Source organism: Littorina saxatilis, linkage group LG9, assembly GCF_037325665.1.
Source record: "Littorina saxatilis isolate snail1 linkage group LG9, US_GU_Lsax_2.0, whole genome shotgun sequence".
NCBI lineage: Eukaryota > Metazoa > Mollusca > Gastropoda > Littorinimorpha > Littorinidae > Littorina > Littorina saxatilis.
In genome coordinates this window covers 10,217,502-10,245,184 of record NC_090253.1, presented here as the reverse complement: position 1 = coordinate 10,245,184, position 27,683 = coordinate 10,217,502, and the positions used below count along the sequence as shown (strand labels likewise).

At 39.8% G+C, this 27,683-nt stretch overlaps 1 protein-coding gene across 3 annotated transcripts in view; it reads left to right on the top strand.

Moving 5' to 3' along the window:
- The window catches only part of LOC138975248 (transmembrane protease serine 9-like), an 85,684-nt gene that overhangs the window by 53,494 nt on the left and 4,507 nt on the right, over positions 1-27,683 (top strand). Inside the window, exons 16-22 of one of the 3 annotated variants that reach the window (XM_070347900.1) lie at positions 1,914-2,086; positions 12,075-12,255; positions 14,190-14,300; positions 17,227-17,383; positions 17,926-18,098; positions 18,735-18,894; positions 19,535-19,834. In XM_070347900.1, the coding sequence (XP_070204001.1) occupies positions 1,914-2,086; positions 12,075-12,255; positions 14,190-14,300; positions 17,227-17,383; positions 17,926-18,098; positions 18,735-18,894; positions 19,535-19,790 (1,211 nt within the window). In that variant the 3' untranslated portion in view covers positions 19,791-19,834. Of the gene's footprint in view, positions 1-1,913; positions 2,087-12,074; positions 12,256-14,189; positions 14,301-17,226; positions 17,384-17,925; positions 18,099-18,734; positions 18,895-19,534; positions 19,835-27,683 lie in introns of those variants that run through there. The other 2 variants (XM_070347901.1, XM_070347902.1) reach the window with 2 other exon arrangements.

Here is a 27,683-nt window from a genome sequence, read left to right as displayed (position 1 = left end):
GTGTTCGCATATAGATCTCAAGAATGAACGGACCGATCGTCACCAAACTTGGTGAACAGGTTCTATACATTCCTGAGACGGTCCTTACAAAAATTGGGACCAGTCAAACACACGGTTAGGGAGTTATTGGTGGATTACAATTCTACAAGGACTTATAGAGGGAGATATTAATGGTCAAAGGGAAATAACCTTCTCAGTTGGTGGCAGTGAGAATGGTTATTTCCCTTTGACCAACGGGGGTGTTTTTCCTACCTCGGAGGAATTTCTTGTTCTCATTCGAACGCACGCACGCAAGAACGTAGCCTACGCACGCATGCACGCGCACGCACACACACACACACACACACGTACCCGCTGACGCACAAACCACGCACACACACACTGACTGTCGGCAAACATCTCTTTTTGTTTGCTTCACCTTTGTTATTTATTGTGTTTTCGATATTTGTGTTTATTTTTTGCTTGCCTTATCTGTTTTATTTTAATGTTTGCTATCCACATCGTGTGATAAATGTTTCTTCTCTCCGAGTCAGTTTAGTTTCTGCACGCCGCTTTGGTACTCCTGTTTTCTAACTGGTGTATTGTGCGCGATTTGCGGATTTCTTTTTATTCCTTTCATATGCGGCTGTTGAAGTGTTGTGGGTGTTATTGTCTGAATATGCTATGTTGCGTCTGTGTATGCCTACAAGAATTTGCATTCGCGCTCTGCCAGTACAAGTCCAAACTTTATTGGGTGTAATGTGCCTGTGATCTGCTCGCAGTCGAGCACAGATAGTTTTCAAACATTCCTCCAGTGAGCCGCCGCGCGCTGCGACCTGAGTAAAGCGCTTCTTTGGTCTCTGGCAACGTTGAACTGCGCTGATATGCCTACAAAGGGAAAAGCGACGTGCAGACAAAGTGATATCGCCCCGCTGGCTATTTTTACCGCTGGCCTTCGCTTGCCTGGAACAGCCGTGGTCCTCTCGGTTAGTCTCGGATTGACTCGGCTCTTCTCGGTCTTTTTACACCCCCGGTATAGGGGTGTGTATAGGATTCGGTCCATGTGTTTGTTTGTTTGTTTGTGTTCGCATATAGATCTCAAGAATGAACGGACCGATCGTCACCAAAGTTGGTGAACAGGTTCTATACATTCCTGAGACGGTCCTTACAAAAATTGGGACCAGTCAAACACACGGTTAGGGAGTTATTGGTGGATTAAAATTATACAAGGACTTATAGAGGGACATCTTAATGGTCAAAGGGAAATAACCATTCTCACTCAGTCACTGCCACCAACTGAGAAGGTTATTTCCCTTTGACGGGGGTGTTTTTCCTACCTCGGAGGAATTTCTTGTTTTGTTTGTTTGTTTGTTTGTTTCCTTATGGTCGGAGTGGTATATTTATGTACATCTTAGATTAAAAAACACCCGAAAGCTGTGTTTAATCGTTTCGGGTAAATTGTAAATTTTTTGTTCCAGCTTTGAAATTGTTTTGGCTTGGAGAGTTTTGCTCATGGCCCTGTGGCAAATTCAATTGCTTTGGCTTGGAGACTATTCTCCTCTGGCAAGTTTTTGCCGACCGCAGATACCAGCGTCGTTCGCGACGCTGGAAAAAAAGTATGCATCAACTTACGTCACGTATTCGACGTCATCACTTCGCATAACTTATGGTCTCGGTATTTCGTTGGCCTTTATATTATAGTTCCTACTTGTAAAATGTCCCTCACACGGCTAACCGAGGCTATTTGAGGTTGTATCAATGCGCCTCGCCAGTAGGTGGTCATTGGCTTTTTTTTTTTAGCTAGTGTACATCGACAATTAATGACCGGTAATTTAATAATGAGTTGGGGCATTCTGACCAATCACAGGATCTGTTTCATTAAAACGCCAACTTGATTGAATTACAATTTCTGTTTGTTTCTGAATCAACACCAGGAAGGAGTCAAGATAAGCTTCACTTTATAACTACGGAAGCATTCAACTACACTCAGTGCTTAAAACTACGGGACAGTATGCCTGAACGCTACCGATCTTCGCTGACAAATATCCTGTCGCAGAACTATATGTGCCTTGCCAATACTACTCGTGGAGGGGAAGGAATGTGCAATGTGAGTATAAACCTGTTAGTTAAGTGACCCTCACTATTCACGACTTTCCGACCTTGACATTGTAGCTAGGGTCATGTGGGCGTTGGCATCATTGTCCAATCAGAAATAGTCAATGATCATCTCCGAAGTGTGTTCCGGTCCGGAAAAAGAGAACGTGGTTTGACAACTAAAGGGTATTTTGACCGGCTCGCACTACAGCATCGTTCAAATGTGGGAGAACGACACATCTGACAAATAGCCAGTGGTTACCAACATGAGAAACTGGGGATAGGAATCGTAATCCGTATGTAAGTTTGAAGCAAAATGAGTAACATTGCACCTGCCTATAGACTGTACTGCGAAAGCGAAGGTCGTCTGCGACTGGAGATTTTGAAGTCGAACAGCGTCGTTTCTTCACTCTCAGCGGTTGTCTTCATCGGAAAAGCCACGGTGAAAAGCCTGACTTGCAATCTAGCGAAAGACACATTCTGTCTTTCCGTTCGGGCGTTGTTTTTGTGTACAATCTCTGAAAATGTTATTTTGAAAAAGGCGGCCGTCATTGTTTTGGAGTTTCCGCCTGGTGGTGTTTTAAACCGGTTTCAGACCGGAACACACTTCGGAGATGAAAACAAAATGGCAGCCCCCATGAAATCCGAAAGGTCAAGCAAAAAAGTCGTGAATAGCACTGATAATAAAACCTTCATGTAACATAAAATTCATAAGGCCAAAAAAAAAAATTGTCTGTTTAGGGTAACATGACCAAAAAAAAGTAGGGTCGGTAGGTAGGTAGGTTTTTTTTTTGTTTTTTGTTTTTTGTTTTGTGTGTAAATGAAACGCCAAATGTCTCTTTTTAGCATTTTTACCTCTTTTTTTTTCTTTTTTTTTTTGAAATCAAAAAAAAGTTTTTGGGTCGGCGCCAAATCGATAGGGTCGGTCGGGTTACCCTAAACAGACAATTTTTTTTTTTGGCCTAACCACATTTGTGTGAAGTATGGACTGCTTTGACTACTTACGGTCCACACCTCCTCCTGTAAACCATCAGTTTCTGGTCATGGACACCGCCAGGCTACGACAGTATAGCCACCTTTCGTTCAAATACTTTACCGCAAGAAAGCGAGGTGCCCTCCATGCAGAGCGAGTATTTTTCAAAGAATTTATTTCCCGTGGATGAAGGGGAAGGTTGATGAATATGTGACCCTCCACCACGGAATGAGTCGCAAGTCACCTTTGCATGATTTTTAGATTTGTACATTTTGTTAGAGATTGTTTTATTCTCTATCCAGTGTTGAAACCCGTTTTAGAAAAGAGCGAAAACTTCTCGAGTTGTAAGCCTGTGACTAAGGTGATTCTCACACTAACACCTGACACACCCCCCCCCCCCCCCGGATGTATTTAGGCGTAGCGCAGAACTGCGCGAGGTGACATGCGACTCATTTTGTGGTGGAGGGTCACATATGGACCGGCGCCAACAAGAACCACCTCTTGTTCTGACAAAAGTAACGTTGCTTGAGCGCTCAAAACAATTTCATTCGCTGTATTCACCTTCTCTGATTAATTGCACATGTCAAACCAGTTGCAGAAACACAAACCACAAAACCTTTGATGATTGCATTTGAGCTTGGTACCTTAAAAAATATGTTTATGAAATGTTCACTGAAATTCAGCAGATTTTTTCAATTTCTTTAAAGTCGATATTTGAACCACAAAAGTGATATCATTGTATTCTGTATTGCCTCCTGTATCCGAAAATATACAGTTTTGTTGTGTTTAATGGAAAAATGGGCTTACAATGAAGAAAGCGGTTGAATAGCGACTTTCTTTATTGTTTTAACAGTAAAGATTTTGCCTCAAGCTTATTTTTTCTTCTTATAACTATTATATACTCTTTCGCTTTTTTTTTCTCTGTCTATCTTGCTCTCTCTCGCTCTCGGTGAGGCAAGCAAAAGCAGATTATTTTAATAAATTTCTTTCGGATAAGAGTGACTTGTTTTGTTTTTGATGCGGTATGCAATTCCATTGTAGTCTGTCCGATCCACACCGCTCATCGCTTTGAAAGTGTTCAACCTGCTTTTTTTTAACAGGAAATGGTCTTTTTCAGGGGCATCTTTATTTTTTTGACAGCTGGTGCTGCAGAGTGCTGTTTCTTGAGTTTGTAGGCAGCTGATGGTCTTGCTCACGTTGAACGTCTTTGGAAGTCTTCACATTCAGTTTTTATGGAGTTTGTCTCAGCTATATACCCTTTATTAATGCATATAAACTGCACATAAACATGATGAATGTTGGTGTGACATTCCCTGATAGGTGGCACTGTCACGATGATTATATTTTTCACCTATACTGGAGTACTGTGGGCCGGCGTTCCGTATTGCAAGCGAGGAATTATTTTAGTTCTGTTGAACAATTGCCATTTTTGTGTAAATATATTGGTATTTTTATTTCAAAATGGCCTGCAACCAACCTTGGCACATATTAGAATTGAACAGAAGAGTTTCATTTAAAATCATCAAACTTGTTTGCAGCACCCTACAACTGTATAGCATAAACACCGGTTGACAGTAAGCATGTGATTACATGAACCCAGTACACAACGGAAATGTTCCTCATTTTAAGAAGAAACTGACTAAAATATTTGTAATATTATTCCAGATTATCTCTTATGTCTATAACATTCGTCCCAAAGCATGCAAATCACTTGATGAAGCATGTTCAGTGTTCAGACAAATAAAGACCTTGATAAGAGTAAGGAGCAAAAACAACCCACCCTTCTTGATGCTACTGTCCAAACAATTGGACGCTTGTTTTAGCTCGCACCATATCAACATTAATTCATTTCTAATAAAAACTAGAAAACCACTTTTGTGCTGTGTTATGCTGAACAATATTCCAGACAGTTCACTCACCCTTTTTTAGCCGACATTCACGACCTTCACACTAAGCTTATTTCTGAAGACAAGATTATGAATTTTATGTGGGCGCCCAATCATATGGGCATACAAGGCAATGAAGCTGCTGACAAGGCAGCAATGGATGCTCTAGAGATGGCGGTTCCACCGCTTCCTGAGCAATTTGTTCCTTTCACCGACCTACGTCGGAAGACCCATTTTTACAGTTTAAAACTCTGGCAAGACCGTTGGTCCACCTGCAAGGAAAATAAACTATATAAGAAACGCCCTGAGCTATCAAAGCCCTTTCCTTTGAGGGCTTCAAGTAGAAAAGACGAAAGTGTTTTCGCTAGGCTACACACTGGGCAAACTTATATAACGCATGTCCACCTGCTTAAAATGACCGGCACGGTTGGCCTAGTGGTCCGCCCCGTGATCGGGAGGTTGTGGGTTCGAACCCCGGCCGGGTCATAGCTAAGACATTAAAACTGGCAATCTAGTGGCTGCTTCGCCTGGCGTCTGGCATTATGCGGTTAGTGCTAGGACTGGTTGGTCCGGTGTCAGAATAACGTGACTGGGTGAGACATGAAGCCTGTGCTGCGACTTCTGTCTTGTATGTGGCGCACGTTAAATGTCAAAGCAGCACCGCCCTGATATGGCCCTACGTGGTCGGCTGGGCGTTAAGCAAAACAAACAAACAAACAAACAAACCTGCTTAAAAGAGAAGAGGCACCATGGTGCCATGCCTGTGATAATAGTTTAACTGTGAGCCATATTCTCACCGAATGCGCTGATCTGTATGATTTACGAGTGAAGTATTTTTATGACACCTCTATTTTGAAACATATTTTTACGGAGGCCAGCTCTACATCTCTCTTTGGATTTTTAAGGGAGTCTGGCCTTTATTTTAAGATTTGAATTTTAGGTAGGGTTTCGATTTAGCTTTTGTGTTCCCTTCGGGTGACGTTCCTGATTAAATTTTTGTTTATTGAAATGTTTAAAGTTAAACTTGTGGGGTCCTGATTTGGCCTATATGGTCCGCTGGACCCAAAAATCAACCAATCAATCATTTCTTCATAATGGTTTATAAAAAAAAAGTATTTAACAAAAATTTGTCATGAGAATGAAAAGTGAGGATGTTGAGACTGTTATGAATGTTAAGCGTGCGAAAGAAGAGCAAATGAAATGTGTCTGTCACGTTATGAAAGTGTAGGCCCATGTAGTGTGTTACGAAATTAAGAGGGTGTCTCCGTATGTTTCTTGTTTGAGAGAGAGAGAGAGAATTGCCATGAGATTGAATACGGTTATTACGAAAGCTTGTTGTTATTCATTGATGTGGTATTCGTGTATTATAATCACTCGTTGATAATGTGGCCTAATACTTTTCGGTACTGAAAGGTACATATTATGAATAAGGTTACAGTTGCCTCAATGAATTGTCGAAGCTTAGGGGACCTAAAGAAAAAAAGGAATGTTTTTTCAATATTTGAGACCAAAACAATTTCAATTTATTTTTTACAGGACACACATTTTGACCCAAAGCTGGAGAAATATATCATGACAGAGTGGGGTTACACTTAATTTTTTCTTCTAAAAATACCAATTCTAGGGGTGTGGCAATATTGTTTAATAATAATTTTGAATTTAAAGTTAAAGGTGTGTATAAGGATTTGAATGGGAATTATTTAATGGTGCATATTTCCATGATGAACAGGGGCGGATCAGTTCATTTTATGGGGGGGAGGGGTTTCCAAAAGTATATTGTGAAGATATGGGTGTGAAGGCGTGAAGCGCCGAGCCGACGGCGCGAAGCGCCTAGCTTGCTAGGGGGGTCCGGGGGCATGCCCCCCCCCCCCCCAGAAAATTTTGAAACAAAGGATGCAAAATGGTGCAATCTGGTGCATTCTGAGGATGATCATTACCAGTTTCAGGCAGCAGATTTTGTCACTGATTAATACCCCAAAAATTGAAACTCAATTTTTTGGCTGGGGGGGGGGGGGGGGGGGGGTTCAGGAAACCCCAGACCCCCCCCCCCCTCGTCCGCCCCTGATGAATGTGGATGTTTTGTTAATTAATGTGTATGGACCAAATAAAGACGACCCTGATTTTTATGCAAGTTTGAATGAAGAGATAGGCCGCTTATATATTTTAAATGTGATAATGGCGGGGGACTGAAATTTAGTTCTTGATCCAGGCAGGGATTATTATCCTTATAAAAGCATTCCTAATGATAAAGCAAGAGGAAAAATTGGAAGAAATTATTGAGGAATATTGTTTGGTGGGACATTTGGAGGGAACTTAATCCAGTGTCTTAGCGTTTTACCTGAAGAAAAGCTTTTCCACTCCAACAGAGTCGACTAGATTTTTCTCTCATTTCTGAGAGTATTTGTAGTAAATACTTGAATGAGGATATACTTCCTGGATATAGAACAGATCATTTAATGATTACATTTAGAATTAATATGTAAAGAAGCGTTCTTTTTGGAATTTTATTTTTTCACATTTGCGAGATCGGGAATTTGTGACAGAAATAGATAATTTGATTGAAAGAGTAATTGAACAGTATGCAGTATTTCTCTATAATAGAGATAATTTAAGTAAACTGAAGACAGAGGACATTCAGTTTACCATATCAGACCAGCTCTTACTTGATGTAGTATTGATGGAAATTCGCAGTAAAAAAAAAGTAGCTTATGGAATAATGAAAAATAAAAGATTAAAGGAGCAAGAAAGTCAAATTGAGAAAGTAATATTATTGATTGAAAAAAGTTAGATAAAAATGAACATGATTTGAAATGTTTAAATGAAAAAAATGAACAATTGATCAAACTACGACAAAAGAAAATGGAAGGAGTTCTATTGAGATCTAGAGCTAGCTGGGTTAGAGAGGGTGAAATGATAAACAAATGGTACAAATTAATACAAACAGAGGCCTTTCCCTGACAAAGACTGAAGATATCATCAAAGAAACAAAACAATTTTATAAAACACTGCATACAGAAAGGAAAAATGAGGATTGTAATATTACAGATATGGTAGCTGATTGTCCAAAGTTAACCACCGAAGAAGCTTTGAGCTTAGAAGGCAAAATTATCATCGAAGAAGCTACAGCAGCATTAAAACAAATGAAAAACAAAAAAAGTCCCGGTTCGGATGGATTTACTGTGGAATTTTTAAAGTGTTTTTGGAAACAGCGCACATGTTGTTTAGTTGTTTGGGCAATAAACGATGGTTTTGAAAAAGGTGAAATGTCCTCCACTCAAAGAGAAGCTTAGGTGTCATAGTATGTATTCCCAAAGGGATAAACCAAGGGATGGAACATTTGAAAAATTGGAGGCGTATCTCCCTATTAAACGTTGAATATAACATTGCAACATTCTGTATTGCGGAAAAGATGAAAACTGTACTGCCAAAACTAATTAGCGAAGATCAGTCTGGTTTTATGGCCAAAAGATATATTGAAAATAATGTGCGTTTAATTTATGATTTGATTGAATTTTGTAATGAGCATAACATAGCAGGATTGTTGATGTGCATTGATTTTGAGAAGGCGTTTGATTCGCTGGACTGGCGTTTTATGATTAAAACGCTCGAGGCATTTGGATTTAAAAATGATATGTTGATCATGAGGTGGATAAAGACGTTTTATTTAAATATTAAGTCAACTGTATTAGTAAACGGTCAGCCTAGCCCCTGGTTTAATGTAGGAAGCGGATGTAGACAGGGCGATCCCATATCTCCTTATTTATTTATTTTATGTGCTGAAATATTTTCACTTATGAAACAGAATTTAAGTTGTCACAATTCTCCGATGATACTGAATTATTTCAAAGAGGAGATATGGAGACGTTTCAGGAAACAATGAACACATTAAACGATTTTGGAACTAAATCAGAGTTAAGAATGAATATTGACAAAACAGCAATTGGTTAGGATGTAATATACATAGTGATGTACGGTATATCCCACACCTTGATTTTGAATGAACCCCCCCCCCCCCCAAAAAAAAAAAAGCTTAAAGTATTGGATATTTGGTTTACGAGTGATTTAAAGAATTGTGTACAAATGAATTTTGATATACAGTTTCAAGCAGTAAAACGATTATTTTTGATTTGGTCTAAGAGATTGATAACCCCTGTAGGTAGAATAGCAGTTTTAAAATCCTAATTTTGTCCAAGCTTGTATATGTGTGGATGTTGTTGCCAAACCCTCCAGACAAGTTTGTAAATGATTTACAGACTATGATTTTCGACTTTGTGTGGAATCGAAAACGTGATTGGATAAGTAGAAATGTTGTAGTTAAAAGTGTTAAGGATGGTTGCCTTGATGTCCCTCACGTTAAGACTTATATGTCAGCCCTTAAATTGACTTGGATTAAAAAAAGTTGAGTTTTAGAGCCCACAATTGGAAAGTTATAACAACTGTTTTATATCCTGATGTGGACAACATTGATGTGTGTGGTACTAGTCTGTATAGTGGTAAACAACATTGTAATCGTTTTTGGAAGGACGTGTTTAATGTTTATGAACAGTTTCGATATGAAATAGATTTAGAAACCTCCAAAGAAATATTAGCAGAACCACTTTTTTTAAATAATAATATGTGACCCTCCACCACGAAATGAGTCGCATTTTACCTCGCGCGGTTCTGCGCTAGGCTTAATATAAGTCAGGGGAGTGTCTGGTAACAGTATGAGGATCACCTTAGTTCCAGGCTTATAACTCAAACAGTTTTCGCTCTTTTCTAAAACGGTTTTGACCACTGGATAGAGCATAAAAAGCTCTTTAGGAAAATGTAAAAATATGAAAATCATGCAAAGGTGACATGCGACTCATTCCGTGGTGGAGGGTCACATATAAAGATTGGGAAAAAGACTTGGTTTTTTTCAGAATTGGTTTGATAATAACATTTATTTCATTGGTCAGTTGGTTAATGACGATGGACGTTTCTATACCTATAACGAGTTTTGTGAAAAGTATCAAATCAGAACGAATTTGTTTAGTTATTTAGGATGTGTGAGCTATTAAAAATATATTAGAACGTTTGATATTGTAATGTAGAAAAACAGTATGATTGATGGCATTAAATCCGTGTTAGTCATTCATTCCCAAATGAAAGGAGCAAAATTGTATTATGAAACATTATTACAGGATGGAAAGGGTCCAAACTGTTGTACAAAATGGGAAGATAATACCTCAATGTTAATGCCAGTAGATTTCATTCTGAGTCACAAAACTGGGACAGTAGGCTTATATGGGTTAAGGAGGGTTTGGAAGAGTTTGAGGTTCCATATAAACTTGGCCAAAAAATTATTGCAACAATTTTCTCGCACGCTAAGAAAAGCATAACGCAATTCATTTTAGTTAAACTTTATATGCTCGAAAAGGCAATGATGTCAGCTGTACATATCATTTGTCCGATTGATTATAATTTGTATAGGCATCCCGTGACAGCCTGTCAAACAAGGTCACCCCTAAAATCGACCTGACAAAAACCATAGCCCCGTATTTTAAAATCTGCAAAACATCAGAATATGCACAAACCAAACACTTGTGACAAGCATTGGAAAGGCCATTCAATTTCCTGTTCAGAACATTTTGTTTTATGCACCTGACTTTTCTAGTCTTTATGTAGCCTTTTGTCAAAGGCGGTGCTCAAGTTCTCAATGATTTGCTTTGGAAAGTTCAGAAGTTATGACCAATAGGCTGACCTAAATCGGTGTTTACTTTTGCGAATGTGTATAATAAGCGTGTTGTATTACGTACATTTTCCGAAAGAACTAAACAAATATTCATATTAATTCAGGGTTTTAGGTTAAAAAATCGTGACTTTGCCTGCTAAGCAAAAATGAATGAGGCAATAGGTGCCAAAGTTTGAGGCAGATCCGAGTGCTGGTTTACATTTGCTGGAGATGGGAACGCGCAAGAAAATGTATCGATCACCGTCCTTGGTAATGCGTACAGTAGCTGTGGAGATAAACTGACCTTGGCCTGTGCTTCCTTCGCTGCGGGTCACAAAAGCGCAACTCACCGAGCACAGCGCGCCGGAAAAGGATAGTAAGCACAGGCCCATGACAGTTAGTCTCCACGTGTAGTGTACTCAGTACCACTGATCGATATTTTTTCATGCGTGTTCCCATCTCCAGCAAATGTAAACCAGCACTCGGATCTGCCTCAGACTTTGGCACCTATTGCCTCATCCATGTTTTGCTTAGCATGCAAAGTCACGATTTTTTAACCTAAAACCCTGAATTAATATGAATATGTGTTTAGTTCTTTCGGAAAAGTTACGTAATACGACACGCTAGGTATACACATTCGCAAAACGCAACACACATTTTGGTCAGCCTATTGGTCATAACTTCTGAACTTTCCAAAGCAAATCATTGAGAACTTGAGCAGATATGGCTCTTTGGGTGGAGGACACCTCAAAAATGGCCGCAAAACGTGCCTTTTTGGGCCTCTGAAACGGTTGACACCTTTGATAAAAGGCTACATAAAGACTAGAGAAGTCAGGTGCATAAAACAAAATGTTCTGAACAGGAAATTGAATGGCCGTCCCAATGTTTGTCAGAAATGTTTGGTTTGTGCATATTCTGATTTTTTTTGCAGATTTTAAAATAGCTTTTGTCAGGTCGATTTTACCATCAATCGGACAAATGATATGTACAGCTGACATAGTTACCTTTTGGGGCATATAACGTTCAACTAAAATAAATTGCGTTTTAATGCTTTTCTTAGCGTGCGAACATTGTTGCAATAATTGTTTGGCCAAGTTTACGATGCGTCTTCAGTTTGGTCGCTTCGATTGTGGGACGTTTGGGGCAAACGGTATGTAGGATAAACAGAATACCACATGGTTTGCTGTGTATTTAATGCGCATTTCTGGTTTTAATTGTAAAGAGCAACAACCAGTTCATGAAACTTTATTTTCCACAAAACTTGTTTACAGACAAAAACAATATTTCAGAAATGCTTGAGTTTGATTATAATAGGGTAGATAAGTCTAATAGTAGGTTGTAATTAGTCAAAACCACCAAGTACATGCCATGTAAATGTACAGCTTTGTGTAACCTCTTTTAGTGTTTCTGGGATGCTTGTCTGGTTACCATAGTTTTCTTTTTGCAGGGGGACTCGGGAAGTCCTGTGTTCTGCCAAGCCCCAGGGAGCAATTCGTTCCAGCTAATGGGGATCAGCAGCTGGATTTTTCTTGCTAACGGCGGCTGCGAAAAACCAGTGGCTGTTCCGTCTGTTTCCACTTTCGTGCCTCCCTATGTGACCTGGATTAATACAGCTAAAGACGCTATGAGTAATGATTTGTTTTGCTAATTTAAGACATTCCAAAGTCAACCGCTGCGAGTTTCTTTTACGTAAAAATGCAGAGGAAAGTTTGTCAAAACATTGATCTTTAAATGGCATTGGACGTTTACATTCATCTCCAATCCGCCCCCACCCCCCGCGCCTAATAAAGAAACACGCTGAACATAAGACTATTTCATGTTACTATTCTAATGATTAGATAGTATGAAATACATTTCCAGATTTTATCATGACGCTGTTTGTTTACAATCATCAATGTTCATTGATTTTTTGCAACGTTACTATTAGCTATGTCAAGCTGTTTTAGAGATTTTCCTTTTTATAAAACAGCATTCGAGTACACTATCTAAGTTAAGCAAAACAATTATTGCTTCAAATTTGACCCCCATCCCCCCCGCCCCCCAATTTAAAGCATTAATTCCCATGTTATTTGATATAACTTTCTATGCCAACAAAAGGAGTTCACTTGACTATTTTAGGAGCAACATCAAACAAACAAGAAAGGTAGGTTGTAGGAAGTAAGAAGTAAGTAAGTAAGTTGTAGGTTGTAAGAAGCAATTCATTCGCTTGCGGCTTCGTGGCTGGCGGGAGAAAAAATCAGCCAGATAAGTTTTTGTTATTAATTGTTTGTCTGTGTACTTAAAAGACGGTTGGGTCGATATATGTGTGAATGTATTGTTTTGTCAATAACAAACGTTCCAACAACCTACCTTTCTTTTTTTTTTATTCCAAATTTTTGAACGTTGGCAGTCTTTTTATTTTTGGATTTATTAGAGGAGCAGAAAACACGGCTTTAAGCTTAATTTTAATACATAGTCGGTACTCCCTAATTTTGCATCATACAAAAGAACAAGTCGCGTAAGGCGAAAATACAATATTTAGTCAAGTAGCTGTCGAACTCACAGAATGAAACTGAACGCAATGCAACGCAGCAAGACCGTATACTCGTGGTCCACCGCTCACGGCATAGGCAGTGAAATTGACAAGAAGAGCGGGGTAGTGGTTACGCTATGCTGCATAGCACGCTTTTCTGTACCTCTCTTCGTTTTAACTTTCTGAGCGTGTTTTTAATCCAAACATATCATATCTATATATTTTTGGAATCAGGAACCGACAAGGAATAAGATGAAAGTGTTTTTAAATTGATTTCGAAAAAAAAAATTTGATAATAATTTTTATATATTTAATTTTCAGAGCTTGTTTTTAATCCGAATATAACATATTTATATGTTTTTGGAATCAGCAAATGATGGAGAATAAGATAAACGTAAATTTGGATCGTTTTATAAATTTTTATTTTTTTTTTACAATTTTCTGATTTTTAATGACCAAAGTCATAAATTAATTTTTAAGCCACCAAGCTGAAATGCAATACCGAACCCCGGGCTTCGTCGAAGAGTACTTGACCAAAATTTCAACCAATTTGGTTGAAAAATGAGGGCGTGACAGTGCCGCCTCAACTTTCACGAAAAGCCGGATATGACGTCATCAAAGACATTTATCAAAAAAATGAAAAAAACGTTCGGGGATTTCATACCCAGGAACTCTCATGTCAAATTTCATAAAGATCGGTCCAGTAGTTTAGTCTGAATCGCTCTACACACACACACACACACACACAGACACACACACACACACACACACACGCACATACACCACGACCCTCGTTTCGATTCCCCCTCGATGTTAAAATATTTAGTCAAAACTTGACTAAATATAAAAATGTATGTAGCCTCTTAAACAACCTTTCTTGGAACCCAAAAGTAACATCGGCCATATGCAATTATTTTTATAGAGAAATTTGACCTTCATCTAAATTTTCTTTTAAGAGAGATCTTCAACTACATACGCATCAAAACCATTACTGTACTTTACAGAAAAATCGATAAACAAAGACTGATTATATTTTATGAACATTTGCAGGGGGCCCGTGTGCCAGTCTCCCGTGTCAGAACGGCGGTAGTTGTGCAGACAACAGCACCTACTTCACCTGCTCCTGTCGCGAGGGATACACTGGAGACCGCTGTGAACGCAGTAAGTTGATAGGGAAAGAGGTTTCTATTAGTGTTTGTCACACTGCCAACATGCTTTTGGATGATTAATGAGAAGAGGATGATTATAATGATGATGCTTTGGATTTCCAATTTAGTTTGATACTGCGAAAAACCAGTGGCTGTTCCGTCTGTTTCCACTTTCGTGCCTCCCTATGTGACCTAGATTAATACAGCTAAAGACGCTATGACTAATATTTGTCATATACAAACTGGCGCGTAACTAGACTTTGCGCTGTTTCATTAAAAGTTGTTTTGCTAATTTAAGACAGTTAAAAGTCAACCGCTACGACTTTCTTTTACAAAAACTGCAGACGAAATGTTGTCAAAACATTGATCTTTAAATGGCATGGGACGTTTACATACTCATCTCCAATCCTCCTCCCCCCCCCGGCCCCAATAAAGAAACACGCGAAACATAAAGCTATTTTATGTTACTGTTCTAATGATGAGATAGTATGGAATGCATTTCGAGATTTTACCATGATGCTGTATGTTTACAATCATCAATGTGCATTAGTTTTTTGCAACGTTACGATTAGCTATGTCAAGCTGTTTTAGAATTAACCCTTTTTAGAATACAGAATTCAAATACACTATCTTTGTTAAGCAAAACAATTATTGCTACAAATGTGCCCCCCCCTCCTCTATTTAAAGCATTCATTCCTATGTCATTTGATATAACCTATGCCAACAAAGGCAGTTCACTTGACTATCAGAGGAGCAGAAAGCACGGCTTTAAGCCTCATTTGAATATATAGTTGGTACTCCCTAATTTTGTACCATACAAAAGAAAAATGCATGTAGACTCTTAAAGAACCTTTCTTGGAACCCAAACGTAACAGCGGCCATATGCAAATATTTTCACAGAGAAATTTGACCTTCATCCAAATTTACTTTTAAGGGAGATCTTCAACTGCATATGGACTCGCCAGAGGCTCGTGTCTCCCGATGATATTCATACGCTGGGTCTTGACTGAAATACAAGCCATATAAAAAACCACTCGTGTTGTAACCTATACGTATACGAGTAGGACAGTCCATTGAATCAGTCGACTTCCAAATGCTGCTTTGTCCAGCTCGAAATCTGTTCCAAAAATAACCTTCTGCTTTTAGCCGCGGGAAATTTTAGGGTCAAGGAATCATTGTTTGGTAATGTAGAGACGAGAAGCTACATGCCACTAACACAGCGGCTGAGAAGAATCTTCGCAAGTCGAAAGAAGAGGCCCAGACTCACTGTGGCTCAGGCGCATGAAATCTGTCAGAATGTAAAAAAGCTTATGTTCTTGCTTATCTATTACCTTCGATAATAAGATTTTGTCTTGCCTTTCTTGTCTTTCTCTCTCTCTCTCTTTCTCTCTCTCTCTCTCTCTCTCTCTCTCTCTCTCTCTCTCTCTCTCTCTCTCTCTCTCTCTCTCTCTCTTTTCCTGACCCGATGTCCAGTGCTTGAAAAAATATCAACATTAACAGCTATTGTGTTTTCAGCGTAGCAATAGGGCCCGATATTTAGACGAGACAAGTATAATGCCGACGAGTCGAAGACGAGTCGCATTATACTTGTTCGAGTCTAAATATCGGACCCTATTGCTACGATGAAAACACAATAGCGTTTATATAGCTATTCTGACATTAAATTCTGTGTTAGAATCATGTTTTTGTCAGCGACAAGTACCAGAATGGTCCATGTCGTTGATTGCAGACGACGGTTCCCTTTCCGCATGAAGCCACGGAAATAACCGAACATTGAAAAACCCACGGACATGTATTACGGAGAAAACTCGAGATAACCGGATGCTTAGCATTACGTCAATATGTTTGGAATCATATGACGTCATGACGTATCATGCTTGCCTACGTAGATTGTATGTTCGAAAGTCTGACTTCTGTTGGGAATTCGCGTGGTGAAGACAGCGGTAAATCTGTAGATGATAAGAGAACAAGGATTGTCTCAGAAGAAACGACGAAATGTTTCAGACCGGTAACTTCATTTCAACATTGCACTATACAATGGACGTTCTATGTGACAGGAGAGTTTGCTGATTTTGTGTTAAACATTGGAGAGATCGTCTGCTAGAATCCGAGATAGGTCGCTTCAGATTGCAGCTTCTGGAAATTTGCAAGGTTTGTTGCCTGTTAAAGAACTGGATTTTACACGTAATGTATGTCATGTACAGTAAGCAACAACAAAAACACACAAAGCATATGGCATCGTCTGTCGACTAGTCACAGAGTGACAGAAACAAACCTGGCGAGGTATGCGTGTACTTTATACACGTGGAAGAAACCGGAACCATGCGTCTTTGTTATTGCCGATATCGTTTGGATATCGGCAAAAATGGCCAACTTTCGTAGCGTTATGCTTTGATGATCGGAAAAGGGATGTGTGAGACCATCCAATCACAGCCCCCGAATTCCCCCACGTGTCCATCAGAATAGCTATATATTTATATATGCAGAATGGAATCAATTTTATTTTTAAATCGCGTTTATTTATCATGTGTATTAACTTGTTTATTTATGTATTTACTGATTTATTTATTTTTTCTTTATTTTATGGCTGATTACAAAATGTAACGTTGACTAAAAAAGAAGAATTTGATTGATAAGGTCCTTATTTTTAACAGCAGACTTGAAATATTTTCAAAAAGAGGTGTAAATAGTGCTGTTTCTTCGACATGCGTGTTCTGGGTCAAGACTTACACAGAGGAGTAGCCGCAGTAGCCTTAGGGCGAACTCTGAGGCCACATTTGCATTCCGCGTGCGTAACAATCAGTCAGTTTCGAAGGTATTGAAAAAAAGGTCCACGCGACCATTTTGAACGTTTTTCCAATTACCTGCTAGTCTATGAATTATTATTGTCATCAGGCATGCAGCGTTCTTGTTATGTATGCAAACCCGTATCTCCACAGTTCCATCAGGATATGCTACTGTCCGTCTGGTGGACGGCTCTCACTCCAGGGAGGGACGTGTAGAAATCTTCCACAGCGGTTCCTGGGGCACTGTGTGTGACGATGACTGGGATGCTACAGACGCCAAGGTTGTGTGTCGTGAGCTGGGCTTCAGCACGTGAGTTGACTTAAGTGAATTGAGGCGTGCTTGTGTTGTGCTCCTATACAGGGCAATTTGTAATGTCGTCAAGCTGTCGTGACATTTCCTCTGTAAGTGCAAGCAGACAAAGGCAGCTGGTGGCATGTGCCATAAACATGCATTCACAATTTTGCAAATCATGCGGCATATTCAGTTAAAGATGCAGGCAAACTATTTTGAAAGGTTGATGTTCTGTCAAGAGGAAGATCCGGGTTGTGACAGGGTCGTAGCCTAGTCAATGGCGTGCTGCCTTTATGAATAGTTTTCGCTATTGGCGTCGGTTCGAACCCGGGTCTGGGCAGGGAATTTGTTTTCAAACGCTCCTGTGAACGTGCAAGCACATGACAAAATAAGGTAAGCTCACAGCTAATGTCGAAGGACTTTAAAAACACGACTTCTTGCTAACCTTGGCAGCCCGATTTATTTTGTGCAAAGTCCACAGGGACACTAAAGCATACCAAATCCGAAAAAAACGAACTACATGCAGACTTCAATTTGATTTATCTACATCTTCCTTGCAGGTTAACAGTCAGTGCATTCCAAAGAGCCAGGTTTGGTCAGGGTGACGCAGGAAGCCAGATCTGGTTGGACGACGTCAACTGTGTGGGCACTGAAAGACGGCTGGTGGACTGTCGGGCACTGGCTTTAGGAAGTCATAATTGTGGTCACAGTGAGGATGCTGGAGTCAGTTGTGGTAAGGCACGTTATTGTAACATCAATAACCATTAACCTGCGATGGTTGATTCGTAGATCAGAGCGTGCTTAATGATTCGAAGAAACAAATCATTAGATAGCTGTAAGGTAGGTTTAAAAAAAATGTTTAAACCGTTGGCATTCTTCATTACTTATGTGTTATGTCTGTGGTTGTTTGATCCAGTGGCCATCTTTTTATTCTATACTATCTAATGTCCTGTAGTAAACGTAATATTTGTCCTTTTCAAAATTCATTTCTTTTGGTCTCCAGATAGGAAGGAACATAATTCACGTACTGGGTGGGTGTATCCTTTTATTGAATATTGCTTTTTTTCGTTAAACAGATATGAGTTTGACATCACACTGTAAAGTTTAATTGAACAAACAACAGCAAGGTGTATTTTGGTGCTCTTGGCTTGTTGGTTTTATTTGTGTGCCAAGAGATGCTCTGTTATCTCTGTGAATGAAAGGAGAGTTGCAAGGATGAGACATTAAACACTTGGCAATGTGCCCGATGTGAAACTAGGTTTCTCGCTTAGCTTAAAAAGAGAGAAATACAGAAACAATGGGTTTATGGGAAAGGAACATTTAAGTTTTGCGGCTTACAATATCTCGCGTGTATCTGCAATGACTTCAGGGACTGTGACTGCCTCTGGATCCATCCGTCTGGTCAACGGCTCTCATTCCAGGGAGGGACGGGTAGAAATCTTCAACAACGGTTCCTGGGGCACTGTGTGTGACGATCAGTGGGATGTGAATGACGCCCAGGTTGTGTGTCGTCAGCTTGGCTTCAACACGTGAGTACAAGTCACTGGACTATGCCGTTAGGAGTTCCCTGCAATAGAATCTATTGTATTAAAATGTCTGTGCGCTTGCAGCTATTTGCGCCACATCAACTCTGCAGCTTCACAAGAAAGCGTTATTGGTTTCAATTCACAGAAACTATCGTTGGGTAGCATGCTTGGTGTGGGTTTTCTCAAATCGAAACATGTTGGCCCAACTTTATTTTATTAAATGCTATGGGAACATGTAAGGTTCGTATTGTAGGTAAAACCTTCAAATTTGTTTTTATCTTAGTTTTACACAGTGTAATGTACGTCAACACACATGTTTTGTATGTTTTTTAATTTTTAAATAAATCAAAATATAATCTCTTATAAACTATATAGAACATGGATAGAATGCACGGTGAGTGATTTCACGAATCAAAATATGTTTATATATGTTTAACTGACCACTGTAGAAACACCACCTCATGTAAAATCAATCAATTTGTTTGCTTAATATGGTAGATGAACTAGTTTTATCATCTGCGGCCTCGTCACGAAGATGCTTTCCCAAACGCGTCTGCCTAGGTTTTTGTTAAGACGAATAGTATAGAAACAAAAGTGCTAAAACAACATGATGTGAAGTGTAAACCCTACTTTATTAATGTAGGTCTGCAGCCAGAGCCTACAGTAACGAAGCGTTTGGTCGGGGTGGCGCAGGAAGCCCCATCTGGTTGGACGGCGTGCAGTGTGAGGGCAACGAAACAAGACTGGTGAACTGTCGTGCAAACACAATTGGTGTTCACGACTGCAGCCACTACGAGGATGCGGGTGTCAGCTGTGGGGCAGGTAACAAGTTTGTGATCTATTTTTGTATCTGCCTTTGCATTGAAATTGGTTATCGACGTCAACTGTGTGGGCACTGAAAGACGACTGGTAGACTGTCGGGCACTGACGTTAGGAAGTCATAATTGTGCTCACAGTGAGGATGCTGGAATCCGTTGTGGTAAGACACGTTATTGTAACATTAATGAGCATTAGCTGGGGAGAGTTTATACACAGATCAGAGCGCAATTGATGAATAGTTACAGCCTCACTCCGCCTCAAATGAAATTTACAGAACGATGGAATCTTTCACGAAATAAGCAAATCTAACCTTATGGAACACTCTTGCACCAGCATTTAACATAATTAAATGACACAGTTCGTTTGAATGGCTATTTAGCATGCGAAAACCACACACCAGTTCTCGTGGTTTATTCATCCCCTGAGCGATTGTGGACCCGTGTGACCCATTTATCCTTTTTCACACACGTGATGAATTATAAGTCGTCAGTTTGTTGTTTCAATGCGACTCGCTGTATCTGCAATAGCACGCTATTGTGTACATCTGAATCTAAAATGCAACAAATGCGTGTGGCATGAAATGTGCGGTGTCGGTTGACCGTTCAAAGAAACTGGCGACATTCAGAAAATGTGTCTGCTAGGGCAAACACGACCTTGCATGACCCCCTTTCGGGCTCCTTTTTTTCAAATTTTCAAAACTTAAAACTGTACTGATCTTGTCTTGATGAAAAAAGAACTATTTTATGATTTAAGAATGTTTGTCTCACATAATGTCACACCAAAACGAGGCATCCGATTTGTTTTAAAGTACATCCGGCTGGCCACGCAAAAAAACTAAATCAGTCTTTGAAAAAAATGCACGCACTTTATGGAGGGCACCTAGGATGCTTTCTAATGGTAAGTGTTTGAAAGACAGGGTGTTTGTACTTTGTGTAAAAGCCTGACAGTGTCTGTGTCCAGAAATTGGTGGTTTACGTGAAGCGGATTGAGCCTTTAACATACTCAGATAGCAGCCATTTGTAATGTTGAGAATGTACTCATTTATTAACTTTTGGAAATTTTTACGGTTTTTGTCGATCAAAGCGTGTACTTGTCTTAAGCGGTTTAAACCATTTTTTGTGATTTTGTTAATTATACATGATCTTGCAAGAAACATATTTTCTTTTTGAAAAGCCATATCTTTGTGTCTTAATTTACCAAGAACATAACAAGCGCGTATAAAGTTTATAATTTTCTTTCAAGCATGTTCGTTTGGTGTGTGTTGAATGTTACGATTGCTGTATTTATAATGGCGTGTATCTGCAATGACTTCAGGGGCTGTGGCTGCCTCTGGATCCATCCGTCTGGTCAACGGCTCCCACTCCAGGGAGGGACGGGTAGAAGTCTTCAACAACGGTTCCTGGGGCACTGTGTGTGACGATGGCTGGGGTGCAAGCGACGCCCAGGTTGTGTGTCGTCAGCTTGGCTTCAACACGTGAGTACAAGTCACTGGACTAAGCCTTTAGGAGTTACTTGCAAAATAATCTATTGTATTAAAATATCTGTAGGCTTGCAGCTACTTGCGCCACATCAACTCTGTTGCTTTATTTGTTCACAAGAAAGCGTTATTGGTTTCAATTCACAGAAACTATTGTTGGGTAGCATGCTTGGTGTGGGTTTCCTCAAGTCCAAACATGTTGGCCCCATTTTATTTTATTAAATGCTATGGGAACATGTAAGGTTCGTATTGTAGGTAAAACCTTCAAATTTGTTGTATATCTGTTTCACACTGTTTGCTTCTACACATCTTTTTCGTGTTATCTTTTTTTCTTTTTCCTTTTTAAAAATCAAAATCTAATCTCTTATAAACGATATAGAACATGCATATCATCCACGGTGAGTGATTTCTCAAATCAAAACCTTCTGTATATGTTTAACGGCCCACTGTATAAACACCACCTCGTGTAAAATCCACCTGTTTGCGGAATATGGTAGATGAACTAGTTTTATAATCTGCGGCCTCGTCGTGAAGATCTTTTCTCTCCAACGCGTCTGCCTAGGTTTTTGTTAAGACGAATAGTATAGAAACAAAAGTAGTAAAACAACATGATGTGAAGTGTAAACTCTACTTTATTAATGTAGGTCTGCATCCAGAGCTCTCAGTAACGCTGCGTTTGGTCAGGGTGACGCAGGAAGCCCCATCTGGTTGGACGGCGTGCAGTGTGGGGGCAACGAAACAAGACTGGTGAACTGTCGTGCAAACACCATTGGTGTTCACGACTGCGGCCACTACGAGGATGCGGGTGTTAGCTGTGACGCAGGGGGAGGTAACAAGTTTGTGATCTATTTGTGTATCTGCCTTTGCATTGAAGTTGGTTCTTGACGTCAACTGTGTGGACACTGAAAGACGACTGGTAGATTGTCGGGCACTGACGTTAGGAAGTCATAATTGTGCTCACAGTGAGGATGCTGGAATCCGTTGTGGGAAGACACGTTATTGTAACAGTAATAGGCATTAACTGGAGAGAGTTTTTTATACACAGATCAGCGTGCGATTGATGAATAGTTACAGCCTCACTCCGCCTCAATTGAGGTTTACAGAACGATGGAATCTTTCACGAAATAAGCAAATCTTACCTTATGGAACACACTTGCACAAGCATTTGACATAATTAAATGACACAGTTCGTTTGAATGGCTATTTAGCATGCGTAAACCACACACCCGTTCTCGTGGTTTATTCATCCCCTGAGCGATTGTGGACCGGTGTGACCCATTTTTACTTTTTTACACACGTGATGAATTATAAGTCGTCAGTTTGTTGTTTCAATGCGACTCGCTGTATCTGATCTGCAATAGCACTTTATCGTGTACATCTGAATCTAAAATGCAACAAACAACTGCGTGTGGCATGAAATGTGCGGTGTCGGTTGACCGTTCCAAGAAACTGGCGACATTCAGAAAATGCGTCTGCTAGGGCAAACACGACCTTGCATGACCCCCTTTCGGGCTCCCTTTTTTCATACTTTCAAAACTTAGAACTGTACTGATCTTGTCTTGATGAAAAAAAGAACTATTTTATGATTTAAGAATGTTTGTATCACATGCTGTCAAGTTATCATTTAGATTTTACAAGTAGGTTCTAGCGCCAAAACGAGGCTTCCGATTTGTTTTAAAGTACATCCGGCTGATGGCCACGCAAAAAAATTAAATCAGTCTTTGAAAACCGCTCGCACTTTATGGAGGGCACCTAGGATGCTTTCTAGTGGTAAGTGTTTGAACGACAGGGTGTTTGTACTTTGTGTAAAAGCCTGACAGTGTCCGTGTCCAGAAACTTGTGGTTTACGTGAAGCGGATTGAGCCTTAACATACTCATATAGCAGCCACGTGTAATGTTGAGAATGTACTTATTTATTAACTTTGGGAAATTGTATACCGTTTTTGTCGATCAAAGCGTGTACTTGTCTTTAAGTGTTTAAACCCATTTTTTGTGATTTTGTTAATTATACATGATCTTGCAAGAAACATATTTTCCTTTTGAAAAGCCATATCTTTGTGTCTTCATTTACCAAGAACATAACAAGCGCGTATAAAGTTTATAATTTTCTTTCAATCATGTTCGTTTGGTGTTTGTTAAATGTTACGATTGCTGTATTTATAATGGCGTGTATCTGCAATGACTTCAGGGGCAGTGACTGCCGATGGATCCATCCGTCTGGTCAACGGCTCCCACTCCAGGGAGGGACGGGTAGAAGTCTTCAACAACGGTTCCTGGGGCACTGTGTGTGACGATTTATGGGATGCCCCAGACGCCCAGGTTGTGTGTCGTCAGCTGGGCTTCAGCACGTGAGTACAAGTCACTGAAGATGACTTTTACGAGTTACTTGCAATAGAATATATTTTATTTACACTTCTATACGCTTGCAGCTACTTGCGCCAGCTCAACTCTGCTGCTTTATTTTCCCACAAGAAACCGTTATTAGGTTCAATTCACAAAAACTGTCGTTTAACGGCTAGGTAGTATAAACGGAGATGATTTTAACGAAACGAGTTTTGTTTCTTGTGGAAACTTGTTCGTTATGTATTGTAGTTAAAACCTTCCCATTTGTTTTAGTTGCAGTGTGGTTCAACACATTGTTTTGTACGTTACCGTTTTTTCTTCTTTTTCCTCTTGATATGTCTTTTTCTTAAATCAAAATATAATCTCTATATACTACCCGTCATAAAAAAAAATCTAGGCAGATGCGTTTTAGGGTATATCTTTATGAAGAGGATATTGCTTGTAAAACCAGTTATATTACGGAACAGGCCATTCATTCTCCTACCTTGTTCAGAAAACAGATTGAGTTTACATGACGTAGTGTCAATACAGTGGAACCTACAACACAGAAACCCCCCGAAATCAAATTCGCAAATTCAAGTTTCCCGCGTTGAAATCGACGGAAAAATCAGAACAACTGAAACGAAACATGTTCTGCATGTGACTAGACAGAACAATCAAAACTGCATCTAAAACAGTCAATTTTGTTCACATATCTTGTCTAACGTGGACGCTATGGCATGCTGGGCGATGTAGGTGTCAATCCTCTCAGAAGGCATACAAGGCATACAAGGCATACGGGTAATGAGACAAACAACTAAACATTTTAGTAACTCCACAACGCACAGCCTTCAAACTACCGGCACGGTTGGCCTAGTGGTAAGGCGTCCGCCCCGTGATCGGGAGGTCGTGGGTTCGAACCCCGGCCGGGTCATACCTAAGACTTTAAAATTGGCAATCTTGTGGCTGCTCCGCCTGGCGTCTGGCATTATGGGGTTGGTGCTAGGACTGGTTGGTCCGGTGTCAGAATAATGTGACTGGGTGAGACATGAAGCCTGTGCTGCGACTTCTGTCTTGTGTGTGGCGCACGTAAAATGTCAAGGCAGCACCGCCCTGATATGGCCCTTCGTGGTCGGCTGGGCGTAAAGCAAACAAACAAACAAATAGCCTTCAAACTGTCAGTGATTGGAGCTAACACATGTAATACCCACACAATCTTAAGTCATGTGAGACATAAATTCTGCTGTTATGTGACATGCCAGAAAGAGTTTTAAAAAAAGATGTACCCTGTCCAACTAAACAGAATCAAATTAAAATTAGCAGGCATTAAGGAAAATGAAAGCTTCAAATTACAATTAAATGTTATACATTTTCAACCATGGCTGTTCACATCCCACTAGTTCAAACGCGCAGACAAATTCTTGAAAAATGCTCTTTTAAGAGCCATGACCAGTTAAGCGAGCCAGCAGTGAGCTTTGCTAAGCGTTGGCTGACATTTCCGCTCAGCGCTCTGAATGAGTCAACATCATAAAGTTTACTTTCGCGTTGAAATCCTCATACCACCTATATCTGATAAAATATGTACATGGAATTTGAGTATGTGGCGCATCTGTTATTGTTCTTGAAGATAGCAACAAATTATTTTAGATGCAAATTAGATTGTTTTTTCTACTGACATGCAGAACATGTTGTCTGTTTTGTTTTTCAGTTCTGATTTGTTGTCAATTTCAACGCGGGAACCTTGATTTTGCAAATTTGATTTTGGGGGGTGTCTGCGTTGTAGGTTCTACTGTATAGACACTGCGTCATGTAAACTCTATCTGTTTTCTTAATAAGGTAGGGGAATGACTGGCCCTTTTAGTCATATAGTTGGTTTTACAATAAACGGCCTCGTCACAAAGATCTGCCCTCAAACACAACTGCATATTTATGATATGACGGGTAGTATAGAACATGGATGGCATGTGCGGTGAGGGATTTCTCGAATCAAAACCTTTTATATATGTTTTACGGTCCACTGCATAAACACTACCTCATGTAAAATCCATCCGTTTGTTGAATATGGTAGATAAACTGGTTTTATAAACTGCGGCCTCCTCACGAAGGCGTTTTCTCAAAGGCGTCTGCATAGAGTCAGTTTTGTAAGACGAGTTGTATATTAACAAACCATATCAAATCAGTGGAGCCGAGTTTCCTTCTTTGGCCCATGCATTAGGATTCAGCAAGCTGTATATATACAAGATGTCAACAACCACCACTGATATAGCAGTATCCCTTCCTTATTAGCCCTCAAGCAATCCATTTAGGGAAAGCTGATGACAAGCCCTCTGCTGCCTTTCCGAGCTCTAAAACATCGCAGAACACAACCCTTGGCAGGAGTGTTTATGTTATCGCTCGGCCAGGAAAGAACAAATTTGCAAGCAAGACAAGGAAGAGAAATGAATTTCTGGCTGAAAATGTGCACAGTTAAGAAGTCACACACTGAGTCAGTTAAGAAAGAGACATAGTCAGTACTATCAGGGCTGCTTAATAATAATACACACATTTTAAATCATCAGAATACACTCTCTGCAATCTTCTATACTGATTGCACAAAGAAACATTCAATGCGGAAGAAATCAGTTAAATACTGCTGTTTCCTACATGTCGAACCGGTACATAAGAATCACATTACACCGCCAACCGAAAGACCAAACTTGTCAAAGTTTTGTAAGTGAACACTACATCTTACAAGCAACAAAATATGCATGTTAGTGCATTTACACCTCCAGCATACATACAGATTAAACTTATTACGCTTAAAACAATATTTATGCTGTTTTCAAGAAAAAAAAGTGAGTGTGGTTTAAGCTTTTTGAATATTCCGCGCAAATTTCGATGCTCCGCCTTGCAAGGTCACGGCGGCCGCTAGCTGCTGAAATCTGTGGCACCATGCATAGGCGGTAAAGGCGCCTTCCTGTAACATTTACGTGGTTTTAAGTGTGTTTAACATTTCTCAGTTCCTGGAGCCCTTGCAATGATTATAATGATGACAAGAAGCAGAAGTTTCAAAGTAGTGTTACAAAATGTGGTTGTCTTGAAACAATTAACACAGGGTTTTTTCCATGTTGAGTGCAGCTGAGAATAGTTCTGTGTGAACTCAGTTATGCTGGTCCGCAGTAACCGAGCCGCTACTGTCGGAACTCGCGATAACAGATAGGCCTAACCACAAAAAACACAATCGGCACTTTCTTGAAAAATCTTCCTTAATCTATTGGTATATATATGATATTACACTGACTAACCTTTTCATCTAAACCCTAGTTCTTCTTTACGAATGAATGTATTTTCTACTTTTGACGAGAAAAAAATAAAATGTATTCAGCTAGAGCCTATGCTTTCTTACTGCTGGGTCGGTGTCTGTAGCAGACGATACTTTGCCGCTCTGACAGAGAAACTGAATACAAGTCTAGAGTAAAGATAATGCAATGAACTTCGATATTTATCAACAGAGACAAAAGGTTCCTTTGGATATGCTTTCAAATAGAGATATTATATTCAGCAAGTATTTGTGTTGTTGAGTCAGTAGTGCATGATAACAGAGATATAATATAGCCTACATTGATCATCTATCTACATAATTATGTCTGATCACTGATGATAAGTTGGAACTCCATTTTGACAATTTTAACACAGATGCATATATTTTCGGGAAAGTGGGTGAAACACTGTACACTTTTCTTGGCAGTGCGGCGGATCTATCCAATTATAATTAAATTCCAATCTTTAATCCCCCCCCCCCCCCCCGGGCCTCTCTCCGGCTGCTGTTTCTAAAATCATCTTCTTTTATTTTGTTAATCTGTTTGGGGGGCTGGGGAGGGGGGGGGGAGATTGTGTGCTTTACAGAGCTCTGTTAAACAGATTGCTATTTAACCTGTGTTACGGCCACTTCAGTGAATGCAACTCGGTTCATCCATACTGTGGCATACATAATCCCGTTTATTTAAGACGGAAGCACGTGACCATCCTGGCAATACTCTCTAGATAGATAAAAGAAAGTGTTAGCAGATTATATTTCACAGTTTTGGTTTTAATCAATAAGTGCTTGAAGCGATTTTAAATTAGCATAATGATTGACCTTGCTAAAATGTGCAACTGAGATACTTTATCGAAGTTTTCAATACAACATTTTGAT